At 34.6% G+C, this 19,971-nt stretch overlaps 1 protein-coding gene across 1 annotated transcript in view; it reads right to left on the bottom strand.

Annotated features, from left to right (window-relative positions):
- Positions 1–19,971, bottom strand: part of DNAH8 (dynein axonemal heavy chain 8) — a gene marked incomplete at its 3' end in the record, with an annotated part of 133,193 nt that overhangs the window by 57,211 nt on the left and 56,011 nt on the right. The window contains exons 41-52 of the mRNA XM_080341459.1: positions 18,493–18,579; positions 18,291–18,398; positions 17,381–17,515; positions 16,591–16,752; positions 14,296–14,542; positions 12,787–13,028; positions 12,566–12,706; positions 8,853–9,090; positions 7,769–7,911; positions 5,586–5,720; positions 2,246–2,368; positions 417–630 (exon numbers count right to left, since the gene is read on the bottom strand). Coding sequence (XP_080197585.1) covers positions 417–630; positions 2,246–2,368; positions 5,586–5,720; positions 7,769–7,911; positions 8,853–9,090; positions 12,566–12,706; positions 12,787–13,028; positions 14,296–14,542; positions 16,591–16,752; positions 17,381–17,515; positions 18,291–18,398; positions 18,493–18,579 — 1,975 coding nt within the window. The remainder of the gene's footprint in view (positions 1–416; positions 631–2,245; positions 2,369–5,585; positions 5,721–7,768; positions 7,912–8,852; positions 9,091–12,565; positions 12,707–12,786; positions 13,029–14,295; positions 14,543–16,590; positions 16,753–17,380; positions 17,516–18,290; positions 18,399–18,492; positions 18,580–19,971) is intronic.

The following is a 19,971-nucleotide window of genomic DNA, read 5'->3' as shown; positions in this document are numbered from 1 at the left end:
ATCTCTCTCGTCCAAGGCTTTTCTGAACTATCGTAGAAACAACTGGCAGTAGCTGCTGGTTTTTAACAATATACTGTATTGACAGAGTTAACAGACTTGAGAACTTTGTCAAGAGGGCACCTCAGACAATGCAAAGGTGGAACGGTAACCTAGGCAGTAATAGGAGTACTCAGATTCTTCCAGGAAATGAAATTACTTTTTTATTAATTATATGGTTTGTCTAAAATTAAATGACGAGCATTTAAAGGGGTTAATTTCTCTTCCATGGCATTGTTTTTGCTATAATACAGCTTCAGTTGTTTCATTCGAACCATTACTCTGAATTTGCATGACAAGAAGTGAGAAAGAGAACATACTTTTACACATTTTAAGTTAATTATGAAAAAAAATATTACAAAAACAAAAGAAATAAGTACCAAAAATTTTGTCTATGGATGCATTGGACGGCAATGTACAATTGAATACAGAAAACTGTCTTTTTAAACGCTGGGGAATATCGTTACGGCCTCCTCCAGGATGTATCATTGCTCCTATTAATTGTACATCTACAATCGTAGTGAAGTCTCCAGGTTTATCCAAGCTGTACATTCCTTTCATTTCCATCATCTGACGAACGATTTCATTTGTTATCTGTAAATTTATGTAACTTGTACAAATTCAAACAAGAAAAAAAACAAAATATACCTTGATAATCTAATTTCTTCTTGTAACTCTACCACTAGTCCCTAGAGAGAGCTTTTCACTAGAAACTAAACTCAGATTAATCTATCTTCCTTAGACTTTCTCTTCCTAGGACATCTTGGTTTACATGATTTTAAACAGCAGGAAAATTCTTTAAGAGCTGTAGTACCATATAATATTAACAAAATGTGTTTGTATTCCTGCTGTCTAAATAAAGGCAATGAACTGGAAAAAAAAAATGTGTTTTTTTTTATCTTTTGCTGCTGGACATTCAGCTCCAGATGTTAAAACTATGCTTTTCAGTTCTCCTTTTGGCCTCCTTTGAAGTAAAACAAATTATTTTTTAAAACAGGAAACTGTTTATTCTGAAAAGGTTATTCACTCCACAATCCACTCTACAGTACCTGTAAGGATCAGGAGGTAGCAGACTTTGTCCCTGTAGCAACTGCTCCAACAATACTCAGCAAGCCTTACATAAGTGTTCACATACTCTTACAAAGCCACATGGTATACGGCAGGGCACCAACTCCAGACCATTGTCACATTAAAAATATTTCAGCAATGTCTTGGGGCCATAATGGCAGACCTAGTTCAGGTCCTTCCATAAAGGAGATCTTTCCTATTATTGAACACTGCCTGGGCCTGTGAGGGCTTTTCTTCCAACACAACCACCTATGTTCTAAACTATAGTCAAGCAGCTCAGTGTTGTGGGTTATTTAACACTAGTTTCAAATAAAAAAAAAAAAAAAAGGTTCTCTCAAGTGAGCGCAAATGATGCAAACCAAAGAATTGATACATATTGGCATTTAGGTAGAAGGCCAGGTTCCACTTTAGAGACACTAAAAACACATACTTGACTTCCATTTTAACAAAAACAGCTTACCAAAGTGAAGAGGAGGAACTATCCAGCCTACATAGTCTCACTTATATCCATACTGCCCCTTAAGTACATGCCCAAGCCCACTCACAATCAGACCTACTACCCACACTGTTAACAAACCAGCTCAATGCTGTGTGCAGCCTTAACCCAAACTGTGAGCCTCACAGAAGTGAGAGCGTGTGAACATTCAAAAGGGCACAGAGGTCCCAGGTTTCTAATTTGTTATTTACTCTGAGCAAAATTAAAATAGTAATAATAATACATGATATTTGTGTTCAGAAAGACATTCCAGAAGACCTAGAGTCCTGGGCTGGAGATACTTCAGATCTGCTATCGGAAGGAACTGTGAGACACTTTCATCTGATTTTGGGATGGTATAGCCACATGAATGTTACACAGCCAAGTCGTAGATAAGCTCATCAAAAGCCAAAAATCTCTAATCCAGAGTGCAATGTGTTTATTTAGTGTTACAAATACAAGCGAAAGTGGAAATAATATAAGATATACCATTATCCTACATGTCTCATCAAGAAATCTGATTTTCTCCTTTTTCTTCAATGTAACAAAATTAGAAAAAATTTCCAATAATTAACAGTTAACTAAAATATTGAGGAAGTCCACTGATTCCCATGTATATATAAAAAAGCATAACAATGCAAGAATATTTGTTAAAAAACCAGTTACCTGATCTCCCCATTCATTGATAAATGGCATATTGATATCATCAACAAAAACAGTCATTTTTCTGCCCCCAGGAGGTCCATAAGTACTTCCAACGCGTTTGTCCACGTAACTCTCTATCATTCTCTGAAAATTAAAGAAAGTTCATGTTTTCCATGTGAAGCAACATATAGTTAAAAAAATGTGTTACTTATTTCCTTCTGCTAGAGCATTTATCCAGTATTTTCCTCTTTTTGTTAGTAGCCTAATCTCTGATTCATCATTAAGGAACTTTATTCTCCTGTTCCTCACGCTCATTTCTATGCAATTGTTTGGGCTTAGGACTATGTCCTGCAACCCACCTCTGGCTACTAGAGAAGGGTTTTTTTAAGTTTTCAAACTGGGAAATTAGTATTTCATTATCAGCATTGAAGCCGGTAATTATAGTAAAATCACCAAACTAAAATGACATTAATTTTAGCATGACACATTATCTCTGTATGAAACATTACTTCTTATTGTCAATTGTATTTCAGTCTTGAAACATTTCAAGATGAATGTTAGAGAAACCACTAAGAGAAAACAGATCAGAAATAGTGAATTCTGTTGTATATTTTTTTTTTCTTCTTTCTTCATGGATCAGTAAGAGTTAGTGGGAAGATAGCATATGCAATTTGAGAAATGAGGGAATGAAGCTAAAATATCAACAAGCAGAATTAGTATTTTCACTATCTATATAATAATTTTTATAAATATTGGAATTATTTACAAAGGTGTTTAAGAATCTCCTTTCCAAAGGGTAGCACTGGAAAGGAAAAGTAACCTGATTTTAGAGAGTTTTTCATGCACTGTCTTAAAAATCTGATTGCTTTGGATTTCCCCTAGCTAAGCTCAATTGTTTTATATTTGCAGTATATCTGCACACCATATAGAGGCAACTTAAATGCCTTTAACAATGATTTCCCAGATGTCTTGTGAACTAATTAATGCCTTTATTACTTACAATATAATAATACAATATATTAACATTTTGGTGACAATCTTTGAAGACTGAGATTTGAACTAAATAAGAAGCAGGATGCAATGAACTAACAAGACATTGATATATAATTGAAATATATCAAGTTCTACAGCTCTACAGTCTTTCTAAAGGTACTTGGAATGTAAACAATGGCAGAAGAAATACCTTACAAGATGGTAGCCAATGTTTTCCTTAGAAAAATATTTTTTTAGTTTTACAAGCAAATGTCATTCTATATAAGCAATGTAGCATATACTGTCATAAAGATAGAAGTATTAATAGCATTTTTGAAACAGATACAAGTTTTCTCATAGCATCATAGAATTGTTTTGGTTGGAAAAAACCTTTAAGATCATCGAGACCGGCCGTTAACCTAAAACTGCCAAGTCCACCTCTAAATTGTGTATTGAAGAACCACACCTATGCATCTTTCAAACACCTCCAGGGATGGTGACTCCACCACTTCCCCGGGCAGCCTTTTCCAATGCCTGAAAACCCTTTCAGTGAAGAAGTTTTTCCTAATATCCAATCTAAACCTCCTCTGGCACAACCTGTGGCCGTTTCCTCTTGTCCTATCACTTGATACTTGGGAGAAGAGACCAACACCCTCCATGCTACAACCTCCTTTCAGGTAGTTGCAGACAGCAATAAGGTCTCCCCTCAGCCTCCTTTTCTCCAGGCTAAACAGCCCCAGTTCCCTCAGCCACTTCTCATCAGACTTGTGCTCCAGGCCCCTCACCAGCCTGGTCACCCTCCTCTGAACTCTCTCCGGCACCTCAATGTCTTTCCTGTAGTGAGGGGCCCAAAACTGAACATAGTATTTGAGGTACAGCCTCACCAGCACTGAGTACAGGGGGAGGATCACTGTCCTAGTCCTGCTGGACACACTATTCTTGATGCATGCCAGATTTTTTTTTGTCCTGTTTTTTCACAACATAAAATAATTAGCTGAGTGTTCCAAGATAAACACATACATACCATTGTCATTTTGGAGATATGTGATTAAAGTGAAAAAGAGAAACTGTTAAGAGAACAGAAGTGATTACATAAGAAACTAAGAAACTTTTAGCACATCGAATGCATCCAAAATCACCCAATCTTTCAAATATCCTCAGATGACTCAAAATTTAAAACACTGTTCGTACTGTGGCTCTTTCAAGTGATTAGAAGTACTTCAACTGTTCTGCTATAATCAGCAGAGTGAGCTACGTATTCAGTGAGCTAGATGAAAAGAAAGCACATATCTTGAGGCACTACAGGACTGACAAGACAAAATAAGATCCTTTCACAGACTCTGTACCAGAGACGAGGAAGTCTGGGTTTTGTTTTCAAGATAGGAATGCTCTAGGGACCCATAATACACTAAGTAAAGGACACTGTGACAGAGATACTGACTTTTCAAGTAATCTTGCATGCCTGGAAGAATGCCTGTCTTATATCCCAGTTTGATATAAGCCATGGCCAAAGATCTTATGCATAACAGAAAACCTCAACAGATATTCTGTGAGTTTGGGACTTAAAATAATAATTTTAAATCCATTAATTTTCACCATTTTCTTAATAACATCTATATGAGCTTCTTAAAAAAGAAGTTTGATTTTGGGATGGAGTTTGTAAGACCCGCTCCATGAGCAGACTTCTCAATCAAGAACTACTCCAAGATGATTACTTTATCCTACTGGTGGAATGTCACCATGAATTCATCGCTTTCAAGAGGTAATGAAGCCAATTAACATTACAGGATCACATCCTAGCAACTTAGTAGTATTGGATCACAGCACAGTGGTATAAATCATCTTTTCAATCACTTGAGAAAACTATCTGTAGAATTTGTTTGTATTTATATGGATTTTTAACAGTTATATTAGGAAAGGGAAATCTCTACAAAGTTGCAATGCTAGAGGACCTTAACAATTTGATTTCTGATGCTGTAGACACTCCTGAGCTAAGGAAAAATAAGAGGGTAAGTGGAAATCTGCTATTTATTTAAAAATATTATGGTTTAAAAACGAAGAATCAGGAAAAAAATGAAGCAGTAGAAACAAAAGTTTTCATTAATCTAAAATGAAAAGGAAAGATCTTCAGCAAAAAATGGATTCTTAGAATTCCATAATGAAAAAGCATACAGCAATCATGAATATATCTATTTCTGAGTGACTATATTATATTCCAATCTGCAAAAATTATTTTAATGGAATTTTCTGAAGCGTTTAAGTGACTTAGAGGAAAAAGATCTTTTCGACTTTGTTTCTAAATCACTTATTTTATCATCAGAATTAAGTACACTTGAAATACTTAGCAAGGAAACTACATGCAAGAGTTGCTTAAAATCTGTATTTTTACCTGAAACATAAATGGTTCTGTGGCAGACGAAAAGTTTAAAGACTTTGACAAATGCTCTTCTGGGTCATATTTCTTCATATATCCCTTAATCATGACTGTCTTTGCAGTCCCCTGTTCTCCTATGAGCAAAACTGCCTGTAACACATATTTAAATCACATTAGTATCAGAACTTAAAATTAAATCTGCATAACAGACCTATTTTAGAGAAAGGGATACTTTCTGTATCTGCTTTTGAATAATGTATTATTCTGGCAGGTTTTTTCTGTCTCCATATGCAGTCACACAGTATGTGTTTTTCATCCCACATAGATTCTCCAAGACAAGTTATGTCCAGAGTCAAAAGAGGAAGGATGAAGCGAGAATGTATGAGAGACTTTCCTTCTTATCTTGGTAAAATCTGAAACTAAATCAGAATGTTGCTGAACAAAAGGATTAATACTTCTTTCCTTTCTCTTAAGCCTTTAATAAAAATCTCCCATTTCATCTCATGGAAGTGAGTTAGTGGTGTTTTTCCAACTCAGGTTTTCACCTTACTTATGTTTTTGACAGATGCTATCCTCACTCTTATATCAACTTCATGAAAGGAATTTAATCAGTTTACAGAAGGGAGTATGCATTTCTTTATGACTGTGAGCACTAAAGTTCATAATCCAGGAGATTCCTGTAGGAGATTTTAAATGCCTGAGCACTCCTGACCGACTTGCTCCTGCTTTAAATTAATGCTCTCTAACAGACAGCCACAATGATACCACATGGTCTCATTCTTTACTCAGTTTCTGAACATCCAAGCAACCATTTAACCATGACACCACAGATGATAGTAATAAACTCTCCGAACCAACAAGTGAAGTCAGATCTCTGAAACATCCCTTTGGTTTCACCTAGTATGTATAATTCAGCTGTACTTGGAAAGAAAGTTCATGCTGCTGCGATCCTATCCACAGGAAAATAATAAAACAAAATAAAACAAAATAAAATTTCTCTGTCACAGTTCAATATGTGATCAAATCAAACCTTACCAAAGAAATAAAATGCTTGCAAACAAAGTAAGCTGACTGCTTCCAGTCACACTGGTCAACAGGGAAGCATAGATAGTCCCATTGCACACTGAATGCTGAAACTTTTCAACTGAAGAGAGCAAGATTTCAATTGTACCCCACAGAAACACTGAATTGTGGAAAATGCCAGGTTTCAGAGATTCTTTTTGAAATATTGCAATGTCCATTATTTCTATTGCAATGGCAGCCAAAAGAATGTACCTGGAAATATAATCAGTATCTCCCAACGCATTAACATACAGAGATTAATAATCTGTTTCTAAAAATTTTGCAAGTTTTCATAATTTGTGTCAGATGCATCAAAGGCACACCCACATTATGGCCTCTGGAACAGCTGCATCAAACCCAACCAACAGCTTTTCTGTCTAAATTCCAGAATTTTACAGAAAAATACAGGTTCCAGGACTGGCTCATGTACCTGTTATATTTCTGATATTGGCTCCAGGTACTAAGAAGGGAGTGCACTGATTTATATGTTGCAAGCTGACAGAGATTTCCACACAAAGTTGCTAGGCTTATTAAAAGTATAGTGCTAAAGCAAAATATGGACTTTTCAGGTCTTCCTGTGTTTGAAATTAGGCCTATGTTTTAATAACTCTTGTTTAATGTGGTCTGAGTGAAAAGCCATGATACCAAATTGGTGAAAGCTGTATGAGGACTGTCCTCTCCTTTTCTCTATTTGTGACTACTGCTATTAGGTACAGCGTTCTCAATGAGAGAAAAAAAAATACAGCAAAGGCTAGGAATTTCAGGTTTTTAATGAACTGCCCTGTAGAACTTATTTTCCTTGTTTCCCTATTCAAGAAAGCATAAAGCAGAAAAATCAATATGGTGTAAAGACTAAGAACAAGATTATATGTCTTTCTCTAAAAAAAGTGATAGGTTGTTAGAGTTAACCTTTTAAAGAAGATACTTTAAGCATTTTGCCCATGCACAAAAATAAGTACAGAGGAGTCCTGTTAGAAAATAAAAACAGAGCAATATGTAAATAATAGTGTACATGGCAAGCAATGACTAGAGGCAGAGAATATGAAGAATGACTGCAAATTCTAGTTACTTTATAAGTAGGTTTATATTTATTTCATATAGTAGGCATATACCTAAATAAGTAATCCTGTACTTACTTTCTGTTGTTTTGCAATTGTGTTTATCAAAAACTGAGTTCTGGTATTGTCAACATTTGGAACTAGAATCGAAGCATAGTCTGGGACATGATCTGTTGGATAAACATATTCCTGAACTCTTTTACTCCAGTGCTCCCACTCACCTGAAGTGACCAAAAAAGAGGAAAATATCTTACAATATTTTGATCATGTTCAACATTTTTAGTTCCAAAAAAAAAACCCAACCAACATGTTATGGGTGAAATACTACAAAGTATTAAAAGGGATACATTTTCTTGAATCTAGCCAAAAGGACATACTTAGTCATGACCTCTAATTAGTCCACAATCCTACTAAATATACACATATTTCTTAAAGTTATATATGGCTATTTAAATAAAAAAAAAAAAAAGAAAAAAAAAAAATGTTACCTAGAAACTCATTCTCACACTGCTAGTGAAAAATTATAGAACATGAGAATATGGATTGTGTATGTGTATGCTAAGCATTGTTGCAAACAAATAAACAAACAAACAAACAACTGAATTTGGATACAAAAGAAATAAGTGTATTCATGTGAAAATATACTTGGAAAGAACAGGAAGTTCTTCGTGAAATTTTGTGTTATTTAAACTATAAATTCCTTCTGGAAAATATCACACTATGCAAAATATCAGTATTCGCAATATTCAAAATATCACACTGTTCTTACAGTCTTGTAAAGTGTAAGATTTGTTGCTATCAGACTTCGACAAATAATTAAGTGGAATTAAAATCAGATTATATTTTTACCAAAAAACACTAGCTATATAAAATTTATAATAACCTAGACTAAAAATTGTAGGCTGATGAACTCAACAGAAAACAAAACTGTAAGAATGGAATTAAAAACAAAAGAAATAAGAAAATATTACCAGTGAGCACTCTATCCCTTGTTTCTGACTTCCCACCTGCATAGAGGTGCTACATATGGAATCTGTGTTACTACTATAGTCATCAAAAATCTCTGGCCATATGGCTGTATAATAAGGACTTTTAAATTTCAAAGAAGCTATACTCAGTTTTAAAATGCCATCATAAAAATAATGTTAATGCTTTTTCTTACCATGATCAGTAACATAAAACTCATACATGGTTTCAGTGCTGCCAGGGGACATTTCTGGTAAGTCTAATTTGTTGTCATGGTCTCTAATGAAGGCTTCCAGTTTATCTCTACTGTCCAGCTCCAGAAGGGCACCTAAACTCCACATTATTGCAAAGCAGAACAGTTTATGCAGATGAGATGTAGCTGATGAACCACTTCCTTCCTTCGACGGAATCAAACCCTCCAGAAGATTAATAGACTGAAAATATTTTGAAATATTGTACATTAGAATGTATTACATAATCACTTCTAATTTCTATACATATATGAACATGCGTTACTTAAGTGTACTCAAACTTTAAATAATAATTTGAAACCCAACACAGGTTACCAAAGAATAACATAAAATTCAGAACTACAAACCCAAGAGAATAAAGATATCTATATAAAATTGGGTAAAATTTTCAAAATTACTTAAGTAATTTGATCATCAACTATCCTTTTAAATCATGTCTATATAATAAATGCCATTTAAGAACTAGAGTAACAGAACAGCTTTTACAGTGGGATATTCAGAACTCCAAAAGTAGGTGGGGCGTAGGCATCTCTTTCCATCTTTAAGCATGGAAGAATTTTCAGCATCCATCTAATGCATTTATCTTAATTGTAGTCAATTAATGTGTCTATCACATTGACTTCTATTTTGTGCTAAAAATATAAATTAAAAGACAATCAATTTATCTAATTATTTCCAGAATGGGCTGTGCCCCAGTTCATCTGGACAAAATTTCTGTTCCCTCAAATACAAGCTGCAGTCCAAAATATCCCATGATGCTTTGGTTCTTAGCAATATTCTGTAATGAGTTTTTGGAGAAAGGAAACAGAAAAAAAATAAACCGACTTCTAAAAACACACAAATGGTTGCAACAAATCAGATGAAACTTCAGCTTGCCCAGCATCCCATTTGCAATAGTGACCAAAAGTGGACACTTAGAGAAGAGTAAAAACAGAGAAAAAACCCTCCCGGTGATACTGGGGGTGGTATTTCCTGCTGGTACCATCTTCAACTTGGGACTTTCTGAAACAAATACACTTTTTCTGGGTTTAGTAATCCTCTGTGGATTTTTCCACCCTCAAAACATCAAGATTGGTATTGAGCCTACATAAACTTTAATCACCTATAACACCCTTTGGCAAGATGTCCACTAGGTCTGCTATGCATGGCATTGAACAGTTTGTTTTTTTCCCGTGTGAACCCCTTCATCCTTATCTTCACTGAATTTCATTTGCCATTTTATTAGCTATTTATTCAATCTCATAAAGTCTGTCTACAGTTCTTCATGGTTAGCTGTTTTGTCCTTACTACCCTGAATAATTTAGTATCATCAGTAAACTTCTTCACATAAAACTTTTCCCAATTGTTTATGAACAGTTTGAACATCATTGTTCCAGCAAAGGTAGCTCAGGATCAGTGTTAACCTCTGTCATTCCTAAGAACTGATACTCCTGTCACACATTTCCTAATTTCTAATCAATTATTTATCTAGAAATGAACCTTCTGTCTTCTACTACAACTGCTTAGCTTCTATGTAAATCCCTGGTAAAGAATTTCACTGAACACCTTTGTTCCTTCCTGCAGACCATATCCATCAGAACTATAGCTACAAGTTTATTGGCATTTCCAATAGGCATGTAGGAGAGGATAACCCTAAACCAGAATATATACAGTTAGTCAGATGAAATTACAAGGAGAAAAGCAAAGGCAGGACCACTTTTTACATAAAACCATTATGAAGCTGTTCTACATGAAAAAATGGCTTAAATTGTGAATGCTAACAAAAGCTAGATAATTTGGTATGTGTGGGTGAACATCCAAAACTGAACTTTAGAACTCAAATACAAGTCTGATATTTGCTAGATGCAATTGGTTTGAGATGTTTGTAAATTCTGGAAACACCTGATTATAATGAAGTGGCACATGCTGAATTGCACAGTTAACAAAGAGACATAAGAGAGAACCACTGATCAGGATACTGATGAGGTCCAGTGTTTCTGCATATAGACCATTTATGGCAAAATCTGGGGAGGTGGTATGGAAAAGAAAACGTCCCCAAAAGAAGTGGTCTTTGAAAAAAAGGGGCCCAGAAAGAAGCAGGTAAAGAACCTGGTTGGAGGAAAGGTCCTGGAAACAGGACAAGATCTTGGAGATCAGAGAGATGCATGTAGACAAATGCCAGATGATGCCACGAAACCTTGTCAAGCAATGGCCAGTGCTGGTATCTGCAAGCGACTGCCCAACACAGAAATGAACACGATGTTTTGCCCTAACTTCCCACACCAAAAATGAGATGCTGGCTGGGAAGAGAAATCAAAACTAAGTGAATCTAACACTGGAGGTGGGAAGCAAGCGAAGAGATGAATCTGTCAAATGATAGAAAAAAAGCTCTGGTTTGTAGACAAACCCCAATATGGAGATCCTCTACAGGTTATTTACTTTGCCACACCTGTGACAGAAACTTAGTAGAGACTTTCATTCACAGGAAAAAACATTTAATACGGTTTAAATCAGGGAAATATTTCCCTAACCAGGCAGCATGAGTAGAACACTGACTTGCTCACGCTTCTTGACAAGCCCTAACAACATGGAAACTTCAAGTCCCAGAAAAAGTCTTCCATGAAGAAAACATCAATTCAGTTAGAAGTTTCACAGACAACAAATGTAGAAGAAAATAAAACTCTCTCCCTCTAAAAATTGTGTATATAGCACATCCATCTTGTTCATCATAATAAATTGGCAAGTGACAGAGTTTCTGACTGTGGACTTCAATTCTATGTTCTAATTCCATTTGTTAATCTTTGCAGCATTTACTGTGGCTATTTATTTGCAGCAAATTACTTTGAACTGTAGATGATCTGAAGCTAAATCCCTAATGAACAGTAAAGAGATATTGGGTGCAAATTTACCAATTTAATATTAAATGGAAATGTTACCCAAAATACTGTCTTGCCTACTCTCTTATTCAAATGCACTACTGAATTAATTATGAGACAGTCAATATAAAACTGAGATTACATCTACAAATGCAAAGTCTGAAGACTTACAATCTGCAGATGACAACAGACTCATAAACAAATCAACTAGAGACATGCAGTGTAGGACTGACAGTATTGCAAAATCTGTCAAAACCATAGTTTTATTATTAATAAATCACTGATAAATTTTGGACTCCAGTCAAGGTAGAATTCTAACTGATAGGAAGGGAGAGGTAAAAAAATCACTACATTGACCTTGGAAGGTCTGATTCACATAATCACAGCTATTACTTCTGAAGATAACAAGTTAATTAGAATTATTTTTCACTCTCTCTGTTGACACTACCAGTAGGGTTAAACTGACCCTTACCACAATTTGTTTGGTATTAAAAGAACTGGAATGAGACCACTGGCTTATTAAACATATGCTTCTGAAAACTTACTGAACCCTGCCAATTCCAGTCAGTCAACAGAAGACTAGACTATATATGAAGCGAAAAGGACAAGTAAAGGTTTCTTCTGCACATCTCTAACAGTTCCTCTTATATTGTATAAGAAACCAACATCAAGTTTGAGGTTTTATTTCTTAGGAAACAATATTTTCAAATTAAATTTTATTGCTATCAAATGCTCTCTTTGCTATTTCTGGACACTTACTATAGTCAGTCAATTCATACAGACTTACACAGTATCTGTTTTACCTGCACAATGTAGTTACATTCCAGAAGCTCCATTTTTGGATTAAGGCTGATTTTCATATATTGATATGCTGGTTCAAAGATTCTGTCATACAAACTTTGTAAAACTTCACTTTCTTGAGGAGAACGTTTTTTCAGCCATGCCTGAAAAACACCCACATTATTTTTCTGTACAAAACATGTAACAAGGTAAAGTTAGCAGTGGCCAGCAATGATGATCTTACTTCCAATATTGGTCTCCAGCTGAGGGCAGAAGAACTGATGTAGACCATACCCATTCGAGAAACTGTTGCTGGAGAGGCATTCTCAATGTTATGGACCTCGAATAACAGTTTACATGAAGGAGACATAGGAATTCGATCTCCATTTGCTAGAGTGAGGGTCTTGTTATCATCTAAAACTGAATTTAGGTTCTCAATCCAGATTGCATCTACAGGACCATCTAAAATCAGAAACACATTTTCACCTGGAAAAATAAACAAAATAGAGCAAGAAAGTAAGTTTAGAAAAGATGGTATAGAACTGAAATAATATATAAAAATATCTTTTCATTTATTGTAATTTCTGCCATCTCCACAGATGCTCATAATCATATAAATTGCATACTTAGTCAAGAAATGACTTTTGAAAAAATTATTAGCAAATTAGTAAAATAGCCACAACGTCTGTGGTGAGATTACCTTGGCTGTCTGTCAGACAGACACCACCACTACACTCTCACTCCCCCTCCTCAACAGGACAAAGGGAGAAAATAATGTGAAAATGTTTTTGGGTTGAGATAAAGACAGGGAGATCACTTATCAACTATTGTCACCAGCAAAACAGACTCAACTTGGGGAAAATCGATGTATTGCCAATTAATAGACCTGGATGATGAGAAACAAAGACAAAAATATGAAAACACCTTTCTCCCACGCCCTTTGCTTTCTCCAGACTCAAATGCTTCCTTCCCATCATAATCTAACTGTTCCTCCTTCCTCCTCCCATCCACCTCTCCTGAGCAGCACAGAGGGGATGGGGAATTTTGCATTTGGTTGCTAAAATAAGGATTCTTTGGGCAACAAGAAACATGTGTTGAATATTCACAAATCCCATTTAAGTTAATGAAGACTATCATCACTCATCAATTCAGAAAATCTAATTGTTTTTATTTTCTTTTGAAACATGAATATAAATGAATATGCATAAATTTTGGCAAACTTTAAAATTCCAGCTTTGTTTTGAATATAGAAAATGTCCAATAGAAAATATAGACATTTCTAATATAGAAAATTAACCTTTCTTTTGAAAATGATCTCCTTCTAGGAAGGCTCTCTAAAAGAATGATCTTTTTGAAAATAGATTTTTTTTTTTTTCAGATACAAATGAGTCACTATGAAAAGGAATTTCAGTATTCCAGTCAAAAATTACTGAAATTAAAAACCACAGGAAATAAACACCATATATAGTTCTACTAGCATAAGTAAATCTAAATTGTAATTTAGCAGTTTCTAAATAACACATCTGCACTGTAGAACTGAAATGGCAAGGAAACTTTTTAATGCAGATATACTACTGAAATATTAATTTTTTAAACTGTTAACCTTTTTTGAGAAGTGAACTGTAACCTCATCTATGTTCTCTATAGTTTCTCTCAAGAGGAAACTTCAACACCTTTGCAAATTCAAGAAGTTTTTTTCAACATATCATTCAAGAGGTATTTTTATTATACCACACAGAAAGTATTTACACACCTTTTTTAGTTTTTAGTGTTTTCCTCCACAGTGTAGAAAAGATGCCATCTGTCCAATCATTAGTTGCAGCATCTAGTTTACCAAACATCTGAGGAGCAGTAATAGCTTTGGGATTCATACGCATTTCTCTATGCGGTTGGCCACATTGTGTCAGTGCTTTCATTAGTATAGTTATGACCGTTGTTTTTCCAGATCCACTAGGTCCAAGTGTCATCAGCCCATGACGTACTAGAGAAGTTTCATACAACTATTTAAGAAAAAAAAAAAATTACTGTAAGAAATATATGCTTTTGGAAGATTTTTGCTTGCATTTAATACATTTGATAGTCAGTGATTATAAATGTATTAAACATACAAATTATATGGCTAGAACTGAAATCAGCATGCTTTTTCTGACTTTTAGTGTTTTGTGGAATAGCACATACCTTCACCTCCTAATCTAAATTAATCTTAATTAATCTTAAAAAAGTTTACAGAACTAAATTTTGCCTAAAGTTTTCAAAGCAACTGAAAATACTTTTACCAGATTTTACAAATTATTTTCTATATTACTCAAAAGGAAAAAATGAATAGTAATGAAACATTAATGCAACGAAAGCATGACTAATTGCTATAGTTCTACAATACCTAAGTATATGAAATGAACAGGACTGCACTTCCTACAGGACTGCAGATGTGTTTAGGTTCAGGACAGTTCTTTATTGAATTTTCTATTTTTCTTTTAATATTAGCTTTAGGCTTGCTATGGAAGTGGCAGAGTCTGCCTATACAAGTATCTTCTTTTGGAGGAACTGAAAGGAACAAAAGACTGATAGTCGTCCTGGATGACAGAACCTTGTAAGAAGCAGTATATATAGCTGCTTCCTCTGTAAGATGAATAAAGGATTATATCAGTCCAAGAGGAAGATCTACAGGCACCACAAATCTAAACTAAGATCAAGTCCACCATAAACTTGACAATTTCGAACTTCTTATTCCCAGTGGAAGATGGAATTTGCTACGGCACAAGCATTCTTCCTGTGACCAGTTTGGCAGCCAGAAATATTAAGCTGTGAATAAAATGGCCAATGTGACTTTAAGTGGGATGGTCAAGTGTTTTCTCTCATGCACAGTTTTTGCTGATCATGTGAAGGACACTATAGATTCAGCCTGTAGAATGTGGAACAAAACCTGTAAATCAGGGGGAGTCTGGGCAGAGTCATAAATATACCTCTGATGACAGAGACATGATATTTTAGTTGCTGTGAAGTAACATAAGGAAGAATGTTGCACTTTGTCTTTTGCTCTCACCAGCAAATTATATGGTAGTTTGCTCTATAAGGAAGAATGTGTATAGGGAAGTGTGTTGGCATAAAGATCATCAGAACATGAGTTAACTGTCTTTAATAATAAATTCAAAATTAGTTTCCAACACATTTGCATGTCAGAAATACAACTGTCAGCCATTTAAATGTTATGGTGGAGTAGAGGTTCATAAAACCATTTAAGTACCTCTTTTCCGCCATACTATATAACTGCATACTCATTGATCAGCAACACATCATAAGGATTATAGCATGCTAAATACCATGATCCAAAATTACAGCTTAATCATTAAATCATCAGTTTACAAAACATAACATCTTGCAAACATTCTGAAGTAAAAATAATTTCTTGCCATACCTTAACAACTGTCTCTCTTTTGCTTTTCAATCAGAACACACTCCAGGTCTAACAAGCTTGCAACACAAGGTAAACAAAACTTACTGTACTCATGGCAAGCTGCCAGCATGAAGGGTATATTTATCTTTTCCTCAAATGCCAAGAACCAAGTGTTATTCATATCAAAACTAAGCAACTTTTTGGTTTATGTTGCCATGGTTTAAGCCAAGCTAGCAATATAACCACAATAGTCACTCACACACCCCCCTCCCCACTCCCCAAATAGAAAAGAGAATCAAAAGGGAAGGGAGAAACTTGGATTGAGATAAACACAATTTAAGAAAATAACAAAATACTAATACACTGCTAGTAAATACATAAATATAAAATAGAAATAAAATAGAAAATAAAAGATACTCAATGCTATTCCTCATGAATTCCATCTATACCAAGATGATGGATAATTTAAAGAAATAAAAACATAAATCCCTTCAATCGGTCTTCTTTAGTGTGATGTACACACAACCTTAGTTTTTTCCCGTACTAGAAACACAGGTCCCACATTAGAAGCACAAGTGAGACAGCTGTTTAGCTACTAATATGGTGTTATGACTCCTGTTTGTTAAAAATGTTTTGGAAAAAAAAACATTTTACCTGAACAAGCTTAAGATTCCATGGTGGATGGTTAACCAATCCTGCCTCCTCAACCTGATTAGCTACTGCAGCCTGTAGCTCAGCGTAGGTACTACTGTCCAGCTGTAAGCCCGGAAATAGATCATTGATAAGACTGAGAAACAAAGGCTCATCTTCATCTATCTGAAACAAACAAACAAACAAACAAACGTTATTAAGTGCTTAATGCATGGTTATCCAAAGAATGTTCTCAAATTAAAATTAATCTCCATTTTAAAATAATAAACTGTGAGAATACATTTTCTTAATACAGATGCTTGTGTTCATAAACACAGCCAACCAACCAGACAGCTCACTACAAAAATAACATTTTGAAAATGTCAACCATATGCCATGTGAGAAATAAAGTCAAAACTGGAAGAAATTTCCCACTGAGCACACACTGGAACCTATACGTAAAATTGATTTGTAAAACACCTGCAGCTTATATTGGAAACAACATCCTATCTGTAGAGAAATCTCTAGAAGAATTATTTAGTTCACTTATGATAGTCAGTCTGTACATGAGTCAGTACCTAAAATATCATACCCACAGCTAAGACGCTATTAACCTATTTGAACCATTATACCCTGAGCACTGTTTCCAAGTCTAATAAATCCTCATTGCTGTTTAATGACAACATGATTACCATGTTTTAACTATTAAATGAAAGGATGTGCAAGATTTTTTTTCTAGTTTTCTACAAAATCCCATGAAATATCTAGTAGACTTGACTATATGAGGTGTTAAAATATTTAATTAGATTATTACCAGCTTAGAAAGATTCATATCTCTTAGCCCTCTCATAACAATACTCATTTCGCCTTCACCTGGCCTGGCCCTCTTTTGACTTCCAAGTGTCCTCAGTACTGAAAGGATATTTCTCAGACCAAAGTCATAATGGACCTAGGGAGCAGAAAAAGATTTAACCAGTAACAAGATCTCTAGCTTTATTTCGTCAGTATATCAAACCTTACTTGCATATTGAATAGGTTAGTTGCCTGCCTGGAAAAGGTAGCTAAAACAGGAATTGCTGTTGTTGTTTATTAATTATTCTTTCAAAATAAATGAAGGATGATGAGACTGCTTTCAGGAAGCAGGGGGAAGAACATAAGGTTTTCTTTTCTAGTTTAAATTTAATTGACCTCAACACTTATAACACCATATAACAATTATTTTGTAGCCCTCCATAGCAAGGTTCTAAAAAAATAAGAGTTCCATTCCAGACTGTGTCTTTCCAACTGAAGCAGCTTAAATGCAAGACCTTAGATCAAAGCAGTGCTATCGGGAGAGGGGCAACTTAAAATCAAATTTGAGACATTCCTCCTCCAGTTTCCAATTTTCAACTACTTTCTCTAGAGGTAGATAATTTTTACAGGAAAATGAGATCACCAGGTTGATTTTACCTGTCTGCCATGTTTAGGCAGAGAATCTTATGCACTTGCAACTACAAATTATAATTCTTTAACAATTAAACAAATGTATGTGACTAAATATACATGGATTAACATGGTTATTTGTTTAAAAATCTTATAGAGATATTTTTTGAATTATATTTAAACTACTTCGATATTCTGTAAAGAGTACAAAAATGATGCTTCAAAAACAATCTGCACCAACAAAAATCTAAGAGGTTGTATTGTGTAAATAGGAAGACAAAGAGGAAGATAGATAACACTACCTGTTTAGTAAGCTGCTCCTCACAAAGTTTATAAAGAACAAAGAATTTTTGAGACAAGACCACATTATCAATAAATCCGTAACTTGCAAGTTTAACTCTAATAATTATCTGAAATACAATAAAAAAGAATGCCATTAGTTTTTCTGAAGATAGGTAAGCAAGTAAAATACATTATTCCTTTCAATTCCACCAGTAATTGTACCTGTCTATCTGGAACCATCATTGCAACAGTTCTAAATTGAATTTTGAGATTTTCTGGTAGTTCTTGACGTCCAGCATATCCAGGATTCTATAGAAGAAAACATACTGCATTATTATTTACAATTGTCAAAATAACATCCCTTTACCTGTTCAGTAAAAGTAAATTTATGCATAAATACCTAGATTTGTTCAGAGTTGGAACTCTTGTCTACTGATGATTAAAATGTGAAGAAAAAACTTCAACCATAACTATGAATTTAATAAACTATGCATAATGGACAGAGTAATAACTGAATTTCTTTATCATAACAAGCCAGCAATCAGAATTTAAAATTTCATGGGATACTGTCCAGTTGGTTTATTTCTCGTAGTATATTCCCAACATGAATAAAGTTTGCATTACCATTTTGCAGAAAGGTAGGTTTTGTAAAACATTAAAAACTCAGTGTCTAGCAAAATACAAAATAATAATATTAAAATATATATATATACATAAATCAGTCTACAGTTAAGAATTATTAGGATGCTCTACTCTATTCCTTATGTCTAAAAGGATAGCCTTCAAAGTACAGAATCTCACTGATAGTTTCTGAGTGAAACCTATCTGCTGAAGTAAGAATTATATATGCAATTGTAATTCTCTTTTAGTGACAGAATTGATTTCAATAACGGTTCAAGAATACACAGAGAATATTTTGCAATGACACAGTAAAAATAACACAGTCAAGAAGATGAAAACACGGAAAGTGTACAACAAAATCATATGAAAGAAAATTTTAATGACCAAGAAAGTTTGACTAATACAAGATTTCTGGAAACTTGTTGTAAACATGAGGAAGAACTCTGACATCAAACAGGTGACATTTAAGAAATTAGAATTCATTATCTCCTCCATTATTATTTTGCACTCGAACATGCAGATTAAGATTTTAATTTCCCATAAAGTCATCTTGGATTGTCATCTGCTTTGGCATTAGGAAACATAACCTATAAAATCGCCTGCCTGCAAGATTACAGGAATAAGTGCCATGAAGTCTCAGGAACCCTATGGCAACAAGACAGCATAATCTGAAAATTAATATTCTAAAATCCAGAAGTTTGTGTTTCTCCCTTGGGTGACAGTTGGTAACTGGTATAAATTACATGTACTGCCTTGCAAATCTTTTTGCGCATATTCTCCATTCAGTTGCGGGATCTAACTTTGGTCTATATATACTGCAAGTCTTTTTCACCAGTAGTCATGATATGAAAGGGAGCAACATATCTTAGATATCACCCATAAAAAGTTCATGATATAAGAAGTACAGTTCTGTCATGTTGCCCACAGTGATTCCAGATTGACACACAGAGCAGAATGGGCTCTTTTGCTACAGAAGGCCAAAACTTGACACCCAGCATTGTATTTACCAGTTTAGACACATCTTGTAACAACAAATGAAAGGATCTGATAATTTTTGCAGAGGTTTTGAAAAGACTTGCT

The sequence above is a fragment of the Nesoenas mayeri genome, assembly GCF_963082525.1.
Source record: "Nesoenas mayeri genome assembly, chromosome: 3".
Lineage (NCBI taxonomy): Eukaryota > Metazoa > Chordata > Aves > Columbiformes > Columbidae > Nesoenas > Nesoenas mayeri.
The sequence above is the reverse complement of the archived record's forward strand: the minus strand, read 5'-3'. Positions and strand labels throughout refer to the sequence as shown.